This window comes from Mesoplodon densirostris, chromosome 16, assembly GCF_025265405.1.
Source record: "Mesoplodon densirostris isolate mMesDen1 chromosome 16, mMesDen1 primary haplotype, whole genome shotgun sequence".
NCBI lineage: Eukaryota > Metazoa > Chordata > Mammalia > Artiodactyla > Ziphiidae > Mesoplodon > Mesoplodon densirostris.
The window spans coordinates 87299715-87315088 of record NC_082676.1 but is presented as its reverse complement, the minus strand read 5'-3'; the positions used below and the strand labels follow the sequence as shown (position 1 = coordinate 87315088).

Genomic DNA, 15374 nt, shown 5'->3' with positions numbered 1-15374 from the left:
GCCGCCTACGGGGGCCTCCAGGGTCAGTGCTTTCGGGTATCCTCCGGAGCTGGTCAGGCTCCAGAGGGCGAAAGGGGTGGGCAGGGGCGTCTGGGCATCCACCAGCCTCATCCCTCAGCTCTGCTGCCGGCTCTCGTCCTGGATGGGCCCTGTCCACACCATCTCTGGAGCCGCAGCTCACAGACACGGGGGAGAACGTGGGCTGCCCGCAGAACCAGCCGCCAGAGTCACTGCCCCGGACCCCCGCGAGTTCTCACCCCGCGGGCCTGAGACGGCGCCCGAGGACCTGCATGCCAACATGTTCCTGGGGCGCCTGCTGCCCGCCTGGGAACCACCCCTCGGGAATGGCTGCTCCAGGAGAAGAAACCACTGTGTTGACTTCCATTTCTCACTTCTGCTGGGAGAGAGGCCACGGCCCACCACGCAGACTTGGGTGAAGGTCTGGGAACCTTCCTGCCCCTTGATCACAGCCCCAAGCAAGCGTCCTTAATCCTCCTGAGCTCAGACGGTCACGCCCCTCCCCAGCACCTCTTGCTGCCAATTCTGGGCCTTTGGGGAGGTCTGTGGCGTAAGTCAGCCTGGTTCCTGGCTCGACTGCAGCTGCTTAGATTCCGTTTTCCTGAGTCTGCTCACCATTAGACCACCCGCCCACCGACCGTCCGGATTCCAAAGGTTTGCCGTCGTCCCTCTTGCTGTGGGGCCTTGAGGAGGACGGTCCGAATGGCCGCCTCTGCCTGGATGCCCACAGTGTCTGTGGGCACATGCCACGGCGCCCCTGTGAGGCTGCGAGCAGCTGTGTCCCCAGAGCTGAGCACAGAGCCACTGGTCGGAAGGAGTGACAGACCTCACTGGGTAAATGATCTGTTGCGTTAGACGGTACACGTCCTTTCACAGAGTAAAGAGCCACCTCGAGGTGCCCGAGTCTGCATTTTCAGCTCGTGAATTTGTCAAGGACACACAGGCCGCTCGAGAAGAGGGGCTGGAGCCGTGGCTGGAAGGAACACGGGGAGAAAACAGGAAGGCGGGCCTGGAAACCACAGCTCGGCCTCCCACTTGCTGAGGACCCTGTAAGAGGCCTCTCCTGGCTTTCACCGGGGAGGGCGGAACGCCGGCCACCCCCCCCCACCCCACGGCAGTCTTTGCAGCTGAGCCGGGGTTTGGCCGCAGAACTGCCACCGGGGCACCTGCGCAGCCAACACCGTCAGTCCGAGCGGCACGGGGGGCTCTGTTTCTGCCCCAGGAATGGAAGGCCTGTGCTTTGCGGGCCGGGATGCCAGGATCCTCTCCATTTGGCTGCTGCCGGTGGAAACTGCAAAGTGAGGAGTTTGTGTCGGAAGCCAGCTGAACGGCCAGGAGAGCAAGGCAGCACCGCGGGGTGGCACGCGGGGGTCCTGAGCTCTGGGGGCCTCGCGCTGCGGCAGTAACCGTCTCTGCTCCGGCCTGCGGGAGGGAGAGAGCTCTGACCTGCGCATGCCTCTGCACGTTTCTTGTCGTCGTTGTGTCTGGATGCTCTGATCCACAGAGCCAGCCCTGCACAGAGGCCACCGCCCCCTCTGAACACAAGATGGGAGAGGCCGGCGCAAGGTGTGAACGGGCGTGCGCGTGTCCGTGTCCGCAGGAGGGCGTGCACTTCACATGACACGCCCGTGCTCACTGTCCATGAGCCCAGCACGCGACCTCGGGAAAGCACCTGAAGGGCAGCTGCAATCCCATAAAACCCAGAGGCGCAGAGTTCAGGTGGAGGCTGGCAAAGCCCATCGATTCCGCACCGTGGGGTCACAGCTGAACCCACGACAATGCACGAACCCCCCCTCACAGAGGACACTGGGCCGAGGGTCCTGGGACCACGACACGCTCAGGAGGCCATGGGAATGGGGACAAGACGGAGAAGGATGGAACAGCACCAGGGGGCAGGGATGGAGCGTGGCTCCCGCAGGACGGCTGGGCTCTGCCTTGCCGTCGAGACCCTGCAGCTTCGGCCGGGTGGTGTAGGGAGCGCACAGCTGGGGCTCAAACTCAGGCCTGGCTGACCAAGCGCTTGGCCTCACAGAGCCCCTGTGCACCAGGTGCTGAGGGCGGCCTCCCACCTCCACGGTCTCCCGGGGCGGTGACTGCTGACCTCAGGCACTTCGAGAAAGGCTGGTTCCATGTAAGGTAGACGGTGGAAGCAGATGGGCAGGAGGGGGGCTACATCGAAGACCCTGGTAACGGGCGACGCACAGACCTCTGCTCCAGACAAGAGGACGGCTGCAACCACTTCCCAACTCTAACCGCAGTGGGCACGCGGGAGGAGATGACAAACACTGGCAGGGAAAGTGGGGAAGGGCTTCCCAGCGGAAAAGCCACTCAGAAATGCCCGCGGCAAATGGCAAGAAAACAGCAGCCTGGCCCTCTCGACGCAGATGCCCTGCAGACATCACCGAGGGGGCAGCGAGCAGAGCCCTCCTCCCAGCCACCCGTGGGCAGTAGCGCTGGGCACCCTCCAACAGCACAGAGAAGCCGCAGGCGTCCCCTGGGCCCCAGCCTCCCCATGGGGCCGCACTGGGTGACCCCTGGGAAAATGGAGCCTCCAGAGGGTCCCCTCCCTCCTTGGCACTGATGGCCCGGCCTCTCTCTGCACTAGGGCGGGACCTGGTGACCGTGGCCTGCAGGGGACAGGCTCAGCGGTCACTGCATTGCCCTGGAGAGACGAGCTGCGAGGTCAGAGGCTGTGGCCCTGGGTTAGAACTGCAGAGCAGGCGAGACCCACGTGATAGAAAAGGCAGCTTCCTGGGTTCCTCCCAGGCCCCTGCAGAGGGCTCGCTGGGTCCCTGAAACGAACTCAGATGGTGAAAGATGGCCCCCGCTTCCACGGAGTACTGGGTTTACCCACAATTAACGGCAGGCGTGTAAACTGATAAACGATACGAACTTGTTTCAGGGGTCGGGAGGGCTCCAGCCATCTGGTCCTCACCGTGCCTGTGTCACCTCCTGCTGCTCTGCAGGCCGGCGCCACCAAGCCTCCCGCACAGCCCCGGGGATGCCCACGGCCTGGCTGCCTGTCTGAGGCTGGACGTACGGACGAAATGATGGACAGACGGGGGCCTACCTGTCACCTCCTTGGACGAGGGCAGCCCCGCGGCGGCCTCCAGGTCGGTGGGGATGGCGCCGCCGGCCTCCAGGGTGTGGACCAGCTCCCGCAGCCGCTCGCACTCCTCACGCAGCCGCTGCCTCGCCGCGCCGGCTGGGTTCAGGCTCAGGTGCAGCACCTTGGTTCTGCTCTGGTCGTAGTCACCCTGTGGGACCACAGGCAGGAGGTCAGAGCCCCTCACAGAACGAGAGCAAAGGGGGACCCGAGCCCGGCCTGTGGGGTCCCAGCCCCTCTCCCTGGGCTGTGGCCTCAATTAAATGGGGGAGAAACAGAAAGCCCACCCAACCCATCTTTGGAGCATCGTCAGAACTCAGCACATGAGCCCCCTTCTCTGAGTCTCGTCAAGGACCAGCTACGGGGAGGGAGGTCTCTTCAAACTGCGGCGCTTTCAGACACCATCAGCCAACAGCCTAACGCCTCTGGGTTCTCGCCAGCCTCTCGGCGACCCTCCTGTCTCATGGGCTTTAAGAGTGGGACCCGTTTTTTAAGATTTAAAAACAAACAAACAAACAAAAACCAACTTACTAAAACTGTGACGCTAAAGCAGAGTCCCCACGTGCCTCACACGGTCCCCTGTTACTGACATGTGACATCAGTGCCGTGCCTCTGTTACAGTTCAAGGGCTAACACTGACGCCATCCTAACTAAGCTCCCTACTTCCTTCACATTTCCTTAGTTTCCTCCAAATGCCCTTTTCTGTTCCCAGATTCCTCCTGCGGGACCCCACGGGACTTTCAGCTGTCTGATTTCCGTGGCTCCTCTGGGCTTTGTTTTGGGTGACCTTCAGAGTGCGGAGGATGCCGCTCGGGTGTCCTGAAGATGCCCTACTGTCAGGATGTGGCCGACACTTTCCTCACCGTTACCTGGGGTCAAGGTTTAGAGGAGGAAGACCCCAGAGGTTAAGTACCTTCTCATCACACCGTGTGGAGGCTCCACGCTACAAAGCTGACCTTGACCCCTGGCTGAAGTGCGTTTGTCCCCTTTGGAAGGAAGTCACCAGGCACACCCACACCTAAGGAGTCAGGGTTACGCTCCCTTCCAAGTTGACGAGACCCTAAACTGCCTGTTGACACATCCCACCTCTGCCCCTCCCGGCTGGTAGGAGCCCGCCAGCCACAGGGGAACAAGGTCAGCCCGGCAGAGAGTGAAGGGGGCCGGACATCAGGGCAGGCATTTGATTAAGTGGGTGCTGAACGGCCTGAAATCCACACGCAAAACCCAGGGCCCAGGGCGGCTGTGGCGACCTTGTGGGAGAGGCATCACCGCACGTTACAAATCTGCAGTGACCGAGGCAGGCGCTAAGGGCCAGTGGGGAAAGGACGGTCTCCCCAGTACGTGCTGCAGGGTCAACTGGATGCCCAGATGACCTTGACCTTGACCTCATACCTCACAAACATCACTCCTGAGGGACGGCAAATCTACACGCAAAGGTTTTAGGAGAAAATATAGGACGTCTTTGTGACCCGGGAGTAGACAAAGGTTCTTAAACAAGGTTCAAAACGGGCTAAACAAGTGAAAGAAAAAATAAACTGGACTTATAAAAATTAAGAACTTCTATTTATCAAAAGAGTAAAAAGGGAACCAACAGAGTGGGAGACACACGAAACACATAAACCTGACAAAGGACTCACATCCATAACATACAAAGAACCCACACAAATAAACAAGAAAAAGTCTGACAATTCAGTTTGTAAAATGGGCAAAAAAATGTGAACGGACACTTCACAAAAGAAGATATCAAAAAGCCGATGACACGTGAAAAGTAGCTCAAATGACTCACCAAAGAAACAGTGAAAAGCGCAGTGAGATGCCCGGTCGACACTGAACAGATGAGGTTCCAGGGCCTGCAGACCCCACGCTCTCGGAGGGTGCAGGGTGCACCCACTTGGAGGAAACCCTCGGCAGGACCCTGGGGTGAGCGAGTGCACGTCCCCGACCAGGAACTCAGAACCGTGACCCATCGCACCCAAATCACACAGGGCGGGGGGGTGGGGGGGGTCCCCACGGAGGACCGTGTGTCAGCGAGAGGGAAGGTCTGCACGCAGGACGACGCGGGCAACCCTCTCACACAGAGCAGAACAGACCAGCCGGACCTGGCGGACGGACACGGGGCGGCCGCTGACACACCACAGGCCGAGGGCGGGGCCAAGGGCAGAGCTGGGAGGGGACTCAGGTCTGTGCTGGTCTGGACGCTGGTGACCGAGTACGGCCGCTGCGTGACGCTCCCTCGTGACGTGTGTGCTTTCCCGTACGTACACCGTGTTACTCAATACGAAGTTTCCAGAACGTGCACCAAGTGAGTCTGTGGGTGCTTCTAGGCACAGGTCAGCTCAGCCTCAGCCTTCCAGGCGTGAGCATCCGTGAATCCCCCCGCCCCGCAAAGCTCACTGGCATCAGGTTTTGCCACCAAGAGTCACCCCAACAGATGGGAAGGGCCCAGGCGGTCAGCAAACAGACCACCGGCGGGTAAACCCAGGGGGCAGCGGCTGTGCTCCGCCAGCTGCTGTCCCCACGGCTCAGCCCCGGGCGTCTGCCTGCCATGAGGGACAGCGCAGGTCGGAGGCTTCGGAAGTCAAGGCAGAGGCCACGCCTCTTTGGTCATCGCTCCCTGGGCCTCCCAGGGCAAAGGCTGAGGGGGGCCTGGGCCTTGGCGAGGGGAAGGCCTGGGCATCCCTCCCACCCAGTGCTGACAGAGAGACACGGGAGTGTCCTGGGCTGAGGGGTAGCCGGCTGCTGGCCCAGGCCCGGGCCCGCCCGCCTCTCACAAGGGACGCTGGGCCAGCTGAGTGGGCATCTCCCTCCTGCCCGGACACTGAGATTCCTTCCTGGACGACCCAACCTCCCACCTGTGACTTCTGCCCGCAGCTCGCTCTTCCAAGGGGAACAGCAGACATGGCACCCTTCACTCAGGTCGTCAAATCCCCGGGAGGGAGGCCAGGGGCGGACACTTCATGCAGCGGAACAGTCCCAGCGCGGGAGCTAAGCTGCGTGGCCACCGCCGGCCAGCCCTCAGCCAGCCACCAGCTCGGAGCCCACGAAAGTGACCCCAAAAGGGAGGGAGGGGAGCATGGAGACACCCCCTCCCTGCCACAGGCAGAGAGAGGGCGGGAGAGGGGGAGAGAGCCTGGCGGAAGGCAGAGGGCTGGCAGCCGGTGCCTCACAGGCTTCTGAGAACCTTGTAAAAACCTCGAAGGATAAAGAGACATCCTGGAACTCTGAGTGAATCACAGGCTGTCAGGGTTGGAAGGGATCGTTATTTCATCCAATTCTAACACTCTGGGAGACACAGCCAGGCGTATGGAATCCATCTGCCCTGTGCACCCTGGCAGAGGGCCCCGCAGCAGACGGGAGGCGGGCCAGCTGCTGCGGGAGCTCATGTGCCCCGTGGGTCTGGGGTCAGGAGGGTACAGGGAGAGGACGAGGGCAGATGTGTTCTGCAAAGGGCCGGAGAGCACATGCGTCAGGTGGTGCCAGTCACACCATCTCTGTCCTAGCAGGTTAGCTGATGGGGAAGGAAGGAGGGAGGGGGGAAGGAAGGGGGGAGGAGGGAAGGAAGGATGGAGGGGGAAGAGGGGGGAGGGAGGGAAGGAGGGAGGGGGGAAGGAAGGAGGGAGGGGGAAGGAGGGGGAGGGAGGGAAGGAGGGAGGGGGGAAGGAAGGAGGGAGGGGGAAGGAAGGGGGAGGGGGGAAGGAGGGGGGAAGGGGGGGAAGGAAGGGGGAGGGGGAAGGAAGGAGGGAGCTCCGGGCACCCTGGACACACAGCCCCGCCCTGCACGGCCCCCTCCCGGCCCCCTCCCGTGTCCCTAATGCTGCTCTTCCTCATTTGTCTTCAACCCTTTAAACGTGCAAAGCAAAAACAGGCTGGCAGGCTGAATCCACCGGGCTCCACCCCTCTCCTTTACCTCAGATATTCAAGGGTCCCGCCTTCCCCCCAGGCCACAGGCTCTCCCAGTCTGGCCATGCTGACCACTGGCTTCACGCCCACCTCCCTGCCTCCCCAGGACTCACCTGCTGACGCCCCAGGAGGGCCCGGGCAGGGAGCTGGGCACAGAGCCTGACCCCAAGGTCACCAGTGACCCTTGGCCGAGACGCTGGACCTGTCGAGCCTCGGGGTCATCCTGCCCAGCAGGTGTGGGGAGAATCAGGGAAGACGGTGCCGGGACATCAGGGTCGGGGGCAGGATGCCCCGCGGGCAGGAAGTGGTGCCACCTGCCCGCCCCACAGCACACGGTTTCTGACCACCAGCTTCCCCTTGATGGGAATGAAGGAAAGCAAACACTGCGGTGGGTGAGAGGATTTAAGGATCAAAGGGAGAACCAGCAGGGCTTAACCAAACCAAGCCAAACCAAGCCAAACCAAACCAAACCAAACCAAACCAGACGGGGGAGATGCTCGCAGCTCTGACGAACTGGGGGAAGGGACAAGCCTGCGAACCCTGCAGGTGCCCACGTGAGCGTCCGGCGCCGGAAGGTCGGGGCCTCTGCTCCTGCCCCAGAGTTATCAGACCCACAGCCCCCAGAATGCCCCCTGCGAAGGCCCTGCTCGCCCTGTCTCCAGGCCAAGGGGGGCATGAGGCCCAAGCCTGCAGGCGAAGGTGCCATGGAGCCACCCTGGGATGCAGGCCGCAGGGAGGGAGGCCTGGGGCCTCCAGCCCGGGAGGTGGGGGGGGTTAGCCCAGCAGGTCCACCTGCTGGAAGTAGTTCGAGAGCCCGGGAGAGAGCGGCAGAGCCACCAGACAGACACTCGCGAGAAACAGGATGCCAGCTGCTTTAAGCCACTAAGTTGTGGGATGTTTGTAACAAGGTAGCAGGTAACTGAAGGAATCTCCCGAGGAGCGAGACGGAGCCCCAACCCCCGACCCGGGGGCCCCAGGGTCCCACCAAGGGGGTGGCAGCCCCCAGGCCCAGGCCTCTGTGACTCAGCCTCAAGCCCGGGTCATGACAGAGACAGGACAGCTGCACGGGGTCTGCTAACGCCATTCTGCCCAGGGAGTGAGAGTGTCCACGGCCCCTGGGACTCACACTCTGACCCTCAAACTTACTACCAGGCGATGGCGGCCAAGACAGCGGAGCCGGCACAGGGACAGGTTGAGTGTCCAGAAGAGCCCCTGCCTCTACAGTTGGCCAATGCTCAACACGGGTTCCAAGGCCACCCACCAGGAAAAGGTGCTGGACAACTAATGGGACACCCGCATGCAAGAGCGTCAACCCAGATCCTAACCTCACACCACACACGAAAATGACCTCAAAATGGATAAAAAACCCTAAACTAAGAGCCAGCACCATAAAACACGTGGAAGAAGATACAAGCACGATGCTTCACGACACTGGATTTGGTCTTGGATTCTTCAATGTGACACTAGAAACAAGGAACAAAAGAAAAAGTAGACAAACTGGACTTCCTCAGAATGAAAAACTGTCGTGCTTCAAAGCATACATCATCCAGAAAGTGAAAAGACAACCCACAGAGTGTGAGAAAATATCTGCAAGTCACTTATCTGATAAGAGACTTGTATCCAGAACATATGAAGAACTCTTACAACTAAGCAACAACAACAGAAAAAAAAACAAAACCAAAACAAACTTACGTAAAAACAGGCAAAGCATCTGAATAAATCTTTCTCCAAGGAAGACATACAAATGGCCAATAAGCACATAAAAAGACGCTCAGTGTCCCTGTCATTAGTAAGCGGGGGGACGGAGAAAAAAATCACAACGAGACATCACTCCGCACCCACCAAGGTGGCTAGAGTGACAAAGCCAGACAGCCTCAGCGAGGCAGCGAGAAACTGTCCTCCTGCTGCTGCCGGGAATGGAAGACGGGAGGCCTTTGCGGGAAACAGCTCCTCAGACAATTAAATACCGTTACCACGTGACCAGCAGTTCTACGCCCAGGTACGCCCCCGAGAATAAAAACACACGTCCACACAAGAGACTTGCACACACGTTCAAAGCAGCATCAGTCATGATAACTGCTCAAGCGTCCAGGAGCTGACAAATGCCCTGACACAGTGTGGACCATTCGCACGACGGAGTATTATCCAGCCATAAAAAGGAATGAAACACCGACACCTACTTCAACACAAATGATCTTTGAAAACACTGCGCTCAGCGAAAGAAGCCAGTCACAAAAGACCACATATGTGACTCCATTCATGTGAAACGTCCAGAATGAGGAAATCTACAGAAACTGAAAGCAGACTGGTGGTTGCTTAAGGCTGGAGTGGGGATAGGGGAGGGTGGGGTGACAGCTACAGGGAACAGGGTTTCTTTTCGCGATGATAAAAATGTTCTGAAGTTGTGCACTGATGGTTGCTCATTATCTGTGGAAGTATGAAAAACCACTGAACTGTGCGCTTCAAAAAGGTGAGTTCTGTGATATGTAAATTGTATCTCAATAAAGCTGTTTTTAAAAAAGAGAAATGAAAGAAAATAGGGAAAACAAACAGTAGAACGTGTGTGGACGCTCCATCTGCTACCGAGAGTCTGGTGCGGCTCCAGGCTTCCCTCCACACGCCGCCCCAGCCTGCAGCGGGAGAGAGGCGCTTGGCTCCGCAGGAAGCGCATGCTGGGCGGGCCAGCCTCACCGCTGCGGCACAGGCGCTGCCCGCCACGTGTCTCCACGCCCCCACGGCGATCCCGGCTTCCTGGCTTCGGCTCTCACACCCCCTCCAGCGCAAGGGCTCCTGCGCGGCCCCGCTGTGGCCTGGGATTCCACACCAAGACCCTACTCGCTATCAAGACCACCGTCCTCAGGGCAGGTCTTGGCACCTGGCTCTGACCAGCTGCCCTCCCTAAAACGGCCTGGCTGGAGCCCGGCCAGCCTAGCTGACTCAGGCCTGTGTCGCCTGGGGCCAGCCTGGACTTCCAGCGGGGCCTTCCAGAGGCGCCTCCTGGCTGGGCTGCGACAGCCCTGAGGGGCTGGGGTTTGCCACAGACCCTGCCACCTGGAACCTTGCACTCGGTGCTCAGGAAGCCAAGGCTGAAGAGTCCCTTTCGTCAGATGAGGGGGCCTGAGGCCGGCTGGTTCCCCCGGGGGGTCTGACGGGCCTGGAATGGAGAAGCAGTACAGACCATGGGGCCAGATGCTGTTCCCCGGTGCCGGGGTGGACCAGTCCCCATGGCCCAGCTGGACTGGACATGGGCACCTCGGGGTGCAAGGAGGCTACCCAGACCCCATCCTCCCTCACACAGGCCCGATGAGGCTGCCAGGGGTCAGGAGCCCACAGGACCATGTGGCCGGGCTGCGTGAGAGGGGGTCGAGGTCCAGCCCACCGGGGGCTCTGCTCTCTGCGCCGCCCCTCCCGGAGCAAGGAAGCCCTCCCCGGCCACTCCTTCCTCCCCTCGTCCCTCCCTCCTTCCTTCCTTGGAGAGGAGGGTGGCATGGTGCCTGCAGCCAGTGAGGCGGGGGCTCCGTGAGGACAGGGCTTTGTCCCGCCCCCCAGACTAGTGAGGGGACCCCAGTGCCCCGTGAGGACCCACTGAGAGGAGGTGGCGGCGACACGGCCGCAGCAATGCAGAGCCCCCAGCACGCCCCCTCCCTGCTCCGTGTGTCCACAGCGCCCACCAGCTCAGGACGCTTTAAACCCTGTCCTGTCACCTGTCTCCCCTAGAGGTTAGGGCTGCATGTCAAGTAAACGTTGGCAGGAGTGGGTGACATTTATGACTGCATAGCGTCCTGTGGCTGCAAAACCAGAGGCCCAGCTGGTGACCAGCACAGGGGAGTCACGGGGCTGGCTGGCCAGGGCCTCCCGCTCCCTGGGTCCGGGGAAGGGGTGCCGGCGGTCATCCCGGGCACGCAGGGCCGTGGGCACAGGGGGTTCACGGCGCCGTGAAGGGTGTGTCGGGGGGCAGGCGCCGCTGAAGCAGACGGAAGAGCACGAACAAATTTGCTGAAATCTGCTGCTGCGTGACAGCTTTGAGGAAGAAAGGGGAAAAATGGCTATAATCTTCTGCTAAAAATTTGTTGCCTTGTTTGATTTGCAGCTGAGGAAACTGTTGAGACTCTGACGAGAATCTCAAAAGGGAAAGTTTTGAATCTCCCTTTGATGTGTGGGTGCAATTACTGGCTAAACAAAAACGTCCCACTGGCCGAGGGGGCGGAGAGACGTCCCCGTCTGTGACTGCGGAGGAATGGCCCCCCGCGGTCCAGCTCCCCCTGCGCACGCTCCAGCTGAGCCAGTCCTCGGGGAGCCCGCACGAGGGCCTGGGCCCCGCAACCCGCACGCCCAAGGCACAGCAGTACGTGCGGCAATGCTCCTCCCTGGGGCCGCAGCCGGCCCGCGGCCCTCCGCTCACGGGCGAGGGGGGCTTCTTCTCGGGCTCAGGTTCCGCGCAAGCTCAGACGAACAGCCACGTCCCCCTGCGTCCAGGCCACGGCTGAGTCCTCTGGCATCTGCTTCGCTCCTGTCTGTGTTCAAGTCCTGCCCCTAACCTGCTGGCGGCCCGGGCCTCTTGTCTTCCTGGGCCTCAGTTTCCATCTGCTGAAGCGTGAGGGCCGTGAACTTGATCTGTAAGGACCTTCCAAGCCTAGCACCTGGGAGACCTGGACGGAGGTCAGACCCCCCCGGGAGCCCGTGTGCCCTGTGGATGGACAGCGGCCGCCCCGGGCCGGCGAAGGGCTGCCGGGAGGGCGGACCTGCCACGAACAGTAAGAGACCCTGCTAACAGGAGACAGAGGCCCACGGAGAGTCAAAAAGTCCAGTCAGACCGTCACCGAGCCTCATGCGTATTTACAAATCTCCTGGCCTCAAAACTAAATCAACATCTCTCCCAGCTGAAGGAAGACAGCTCAGGGAGAAAAGCAGGGGAGCTTCGGGGGTCCCGCTGGGTCGGAGGGGCAGGGCCGGCCTGACCTCACAGATGGGGGGGCACAGCCCTCGCCGGCCCCGCCTCACCCCAGCCTGCACACCCGCCTCCGCGAGGCCCAGGGCTCCGCGAACTTGGGCAGGTCCCTCAGGCACCGGCCTTGCGTCCTACGCACCCCATGGGCCGGGGTGGCTCGGTGCTCGGTGGCTCACAGGGACGCTCTCCGGCTCTGAAGCCGGGGGCACAGGGCCGGCCCGGCCTGCCCAGACGGTGTGCTCACCGCGGGTGGAGAGCCTGGGGATCGGCGGGGGCGCCACGTGACAGTGCAGGCTAGACCTCCCCAAGACCCCCAGCACCAAGACCGAGAAACCGAGGCCCACGCGGCCGCCCTGGACCAGTCACGGGAGGGGTGAAGAGGGGAGGGGCCCAGGGCTGGAGGCGGGAGGGCCACAAGGGAGGGGTGATGGGGGCTGGCCCCTGGGGACTGCCCTCTCACCCCAGGCTCTCCGCGAGCCTCCTGCCGTGGGCCAGTGACCACGTGGGCCGACGCCCTGCACCCCCCACGCCCTTCGTGTCCCCTCGTCCCCCACCACAGAGGCCTCATTCAGGAGCTGGGCACCTGGCACTCCTGTGGCCAAGGCCCCTCACGAACAAACACGCACGGGCTGTGAGGGTCTAGGAAGGGCTGCGAAGGTTCCTGAGGATGCTCATGCTGCCCAGCCCCGGGGGACCGGCCACTGCAGCCGCCGCCGAGGCTGGGCTTGGGGAGGGGGCACTGCCGGGCCCTGCCAGTCCCCAAACCGGCAGTGTGTGCTGGGGCTCTCCAGGCAGCTCCAGGAAGGGTGGCACTGTGGGGAGCCGTGCCTGCCAGGCCAGCACACGTGGGAGACCCTTCTCACACCACCCTCCGGGCGACCGTCTCCCCAGCACGGCAGGGCAAGTTTATCTATCGTCAGCCGTGAGGCGCCACGTGGGCCCTGGACACACAAGTGAGCTTGGCAGGGTGTGTCCTGTGGCTGCTGCCACTGTCCCCCGCCCAGGAACAGTGGGGCCCGGGGAGGGCCTCACCCAGCCAGGCCCACTGCTTGTCCCCCTGTGGCCAGCAGCCCCCTCGGTGGAACGCCTGGAAGGAATCCACACCAGTGAGGAATCTTGGGGCCCGTCCTAGACTCTTAGGTCCTGGCCAGGAGCTCTGCTGGAGTGTGATGTTTCCAAAGACGGGGGCGGGGGGGACAGGCAGGGAGAGCCCCGGGGCCTCCGGCAGCTGGAGCAGGCTGCCCACGGCACTGCCAACCACCAAGAGGGGTAGGACGGGTCTAGCCGGCTGAGGCTGGGGTTGCTCTGGGGTAACCTCAACACTCCCAGACTGCTCGGATGGCAGGTGACATCCGGCAGCCAGTGCCGCCACAGTGACAGAGAAATACCGAGAGGTGAGTGGAGCCGCGCGACGTCACGTCCCCAAGTGGGGCTGCACATCCATCTCTGCTCCCACATGAGCCAGGTGGCTTGGGCCAGACCCCATGGATCCTGGAAAAAGGAAAAATGCCACCATCCTGGGATGGCGGGGCGGGGCGGGCCACAGAGGCCGAGACCTTCCTCAGCCCTGACCCCAGAGCCTGGCCTGGCTCCCACTCTGTCTCTCCTTGAGGCTCCAGGAAGATGCCCCCAGGAGGTGGCCCAGCGTGTGGTCCTTGCGGCTGGCATTCCGTTGCCCACAACACGGATAATCCTGTGCTAGTTCTGAGACTTGACCAAGCCGTTCCCTCTCTCTGAGACTCAATTTGCTCATCTATAAAATAGGGACACTACTGCTCACCTTCCCAAGTTTGGAAAGATCAAACGGTCGGTGGATGTGAAGACAGCTGTAAACTACACGCAACTTCGCTGGGTGTGTGACTGTCACCCACGATGACCATGGAGTAAACTCTGGGCTATATCCTGACGGGCACCTCTCACACCCTCCAGAGGCAGCCCAGAACGCCACGTGTCCGAGGACCCAGGCCTTCTGGAGACCTCAGAGGACAGCCACAAGGAACCACCAGTGCAAAGCTGACCCCTCAGGAAGGAGGAGCGGGGACGACACCCTGCCCGAGGCTGCAGCACACGGGCCGGGAGCAGGGGCGGAGGCAGAGGGACAGGTGGACGGAAGATGGCACTGCCCAGCGGCTGGTTGGTGCCCCCTACCTGGGAGGGGACGGCAGAGACCGCCAGGCCACTTCTGCATGGATGCAACAAGGTCCCACCTGCCAGGCAGACACCCGAGCCCGAGCCAGGCCCTGGGTGGCAGACACAGGGACCCGGAGACCCTCTGTCCTGCCAACTTGAGCCAGACCCCGGCCCATCAACTCCAGGGCGCGGGACTCGGCGAGTTCCCGGGACGTCTGTCAAGAGCTGAGGGCTTGGGCCTCCCTGGTGGCGCAAGTGGTTGAGAGTCCGCCTGCCGATGCAGGGGATACGGGTTCGTGCCCCGGTCTGGGAGGATTCCATATGCCGCGGAGCGGCTGGGCCCGTGAGCCATGGCCGCTGAGCCTGCGCGTCCGGAGCCTGTGCTCCGCAGCGGGGGAGGCCACAACAGTGAGAGGCCCGCATACCGCAAAAAAAAAAAAAAAAAAAAAAAAGAGCTGAGGGCTCCACCAGTCTCACCGCGCAGGTGGGGGGAACGGCGGGAAAAGCGAGGAGAGCGAGCAGGGCCCCCCGGAGGGTCCGGCAGCCCATCTGCCACCCTGTCCCAAGCCAGGTGAGGCCACCGTGCTGCCCACACTCGTCCACGAACGCTCCCGACCTCGGGCTCTAATCAGCAGACAGGGAACTGTTAGCAGAGCCCAATTACAGGACAGTCATCACCTGCTGAGTCCCACCCGGAGCCCTTCAGCAGGGGATCGATTGTGAGAGAGGCTTGTAAACAGCCTGCAGAGAAGGAATGAAAATAATTCTCATCGTCAGGAGGGCGCGACGGCGGCCATTTAGGCCGGAGCCCAGCTTTGGTGGCCCCATCCCTCCCAGGGCCCCCCGCCCCATCGCCCACCCCCTGCTGCCGCCATGGGGCCACCCTGCAGGCCCAGCAAGGTGGGTGCTCTGGTGGTGGCTTTGGCAAGACTCTGGGCTGGGGGGCAGCAGATGTGGCTGAGTGTGGAGGGGCAGCCACTGACAGTGTGGCTGGGGAGGGGCCTGGTTCAGCTGGCCAAGCTGCTCCCCGGCTAACAGGGCCCCCCACTGCTCCTGACCACAGGCTGAGCCTCTCCCTAAGCTGCCGTCACATCCGGGCTGTGAGCAAGGCCCTGACAGCAGCCACCGCCTGGGCACCCGGGGCCACACCCCTTGGGAGGAAGAGGAGGGGAAGGAGGAGGACCACGCCTTCCTCCTACGTTTGGCCAGTCTGGAAGCCACTGCTTCTGGCCCCGCCCCAACCCCGCCATTCCAGAGCAACGTCCTCTGAGC

General features: G+C 61.9%; 1 protein-coding gene across 1 annotated transcript in view; it reads right to left on the bottom strand.

Annotated features, from left to right (window-relative positions):
- The window catches only part of MAD1L1 (mitotic arrest deficient 1 like 1), a 321496-nt gene that overhangs the window by 59225 nt on the left and 246897 nt on the right, over positions 1 to 15374 (bottom strand). Inside the window, exon 16 of the mRNA XM_060077985.1 lies at positions 3089 to 3275. Within this exon, the coding sequence (XP_059933968.1) occupies positions 3089 to 3275 (187 nt within the window). The remainder of the gene's footprint in view (positions 1 to 3088; positions 3276 to 15374) is intronic.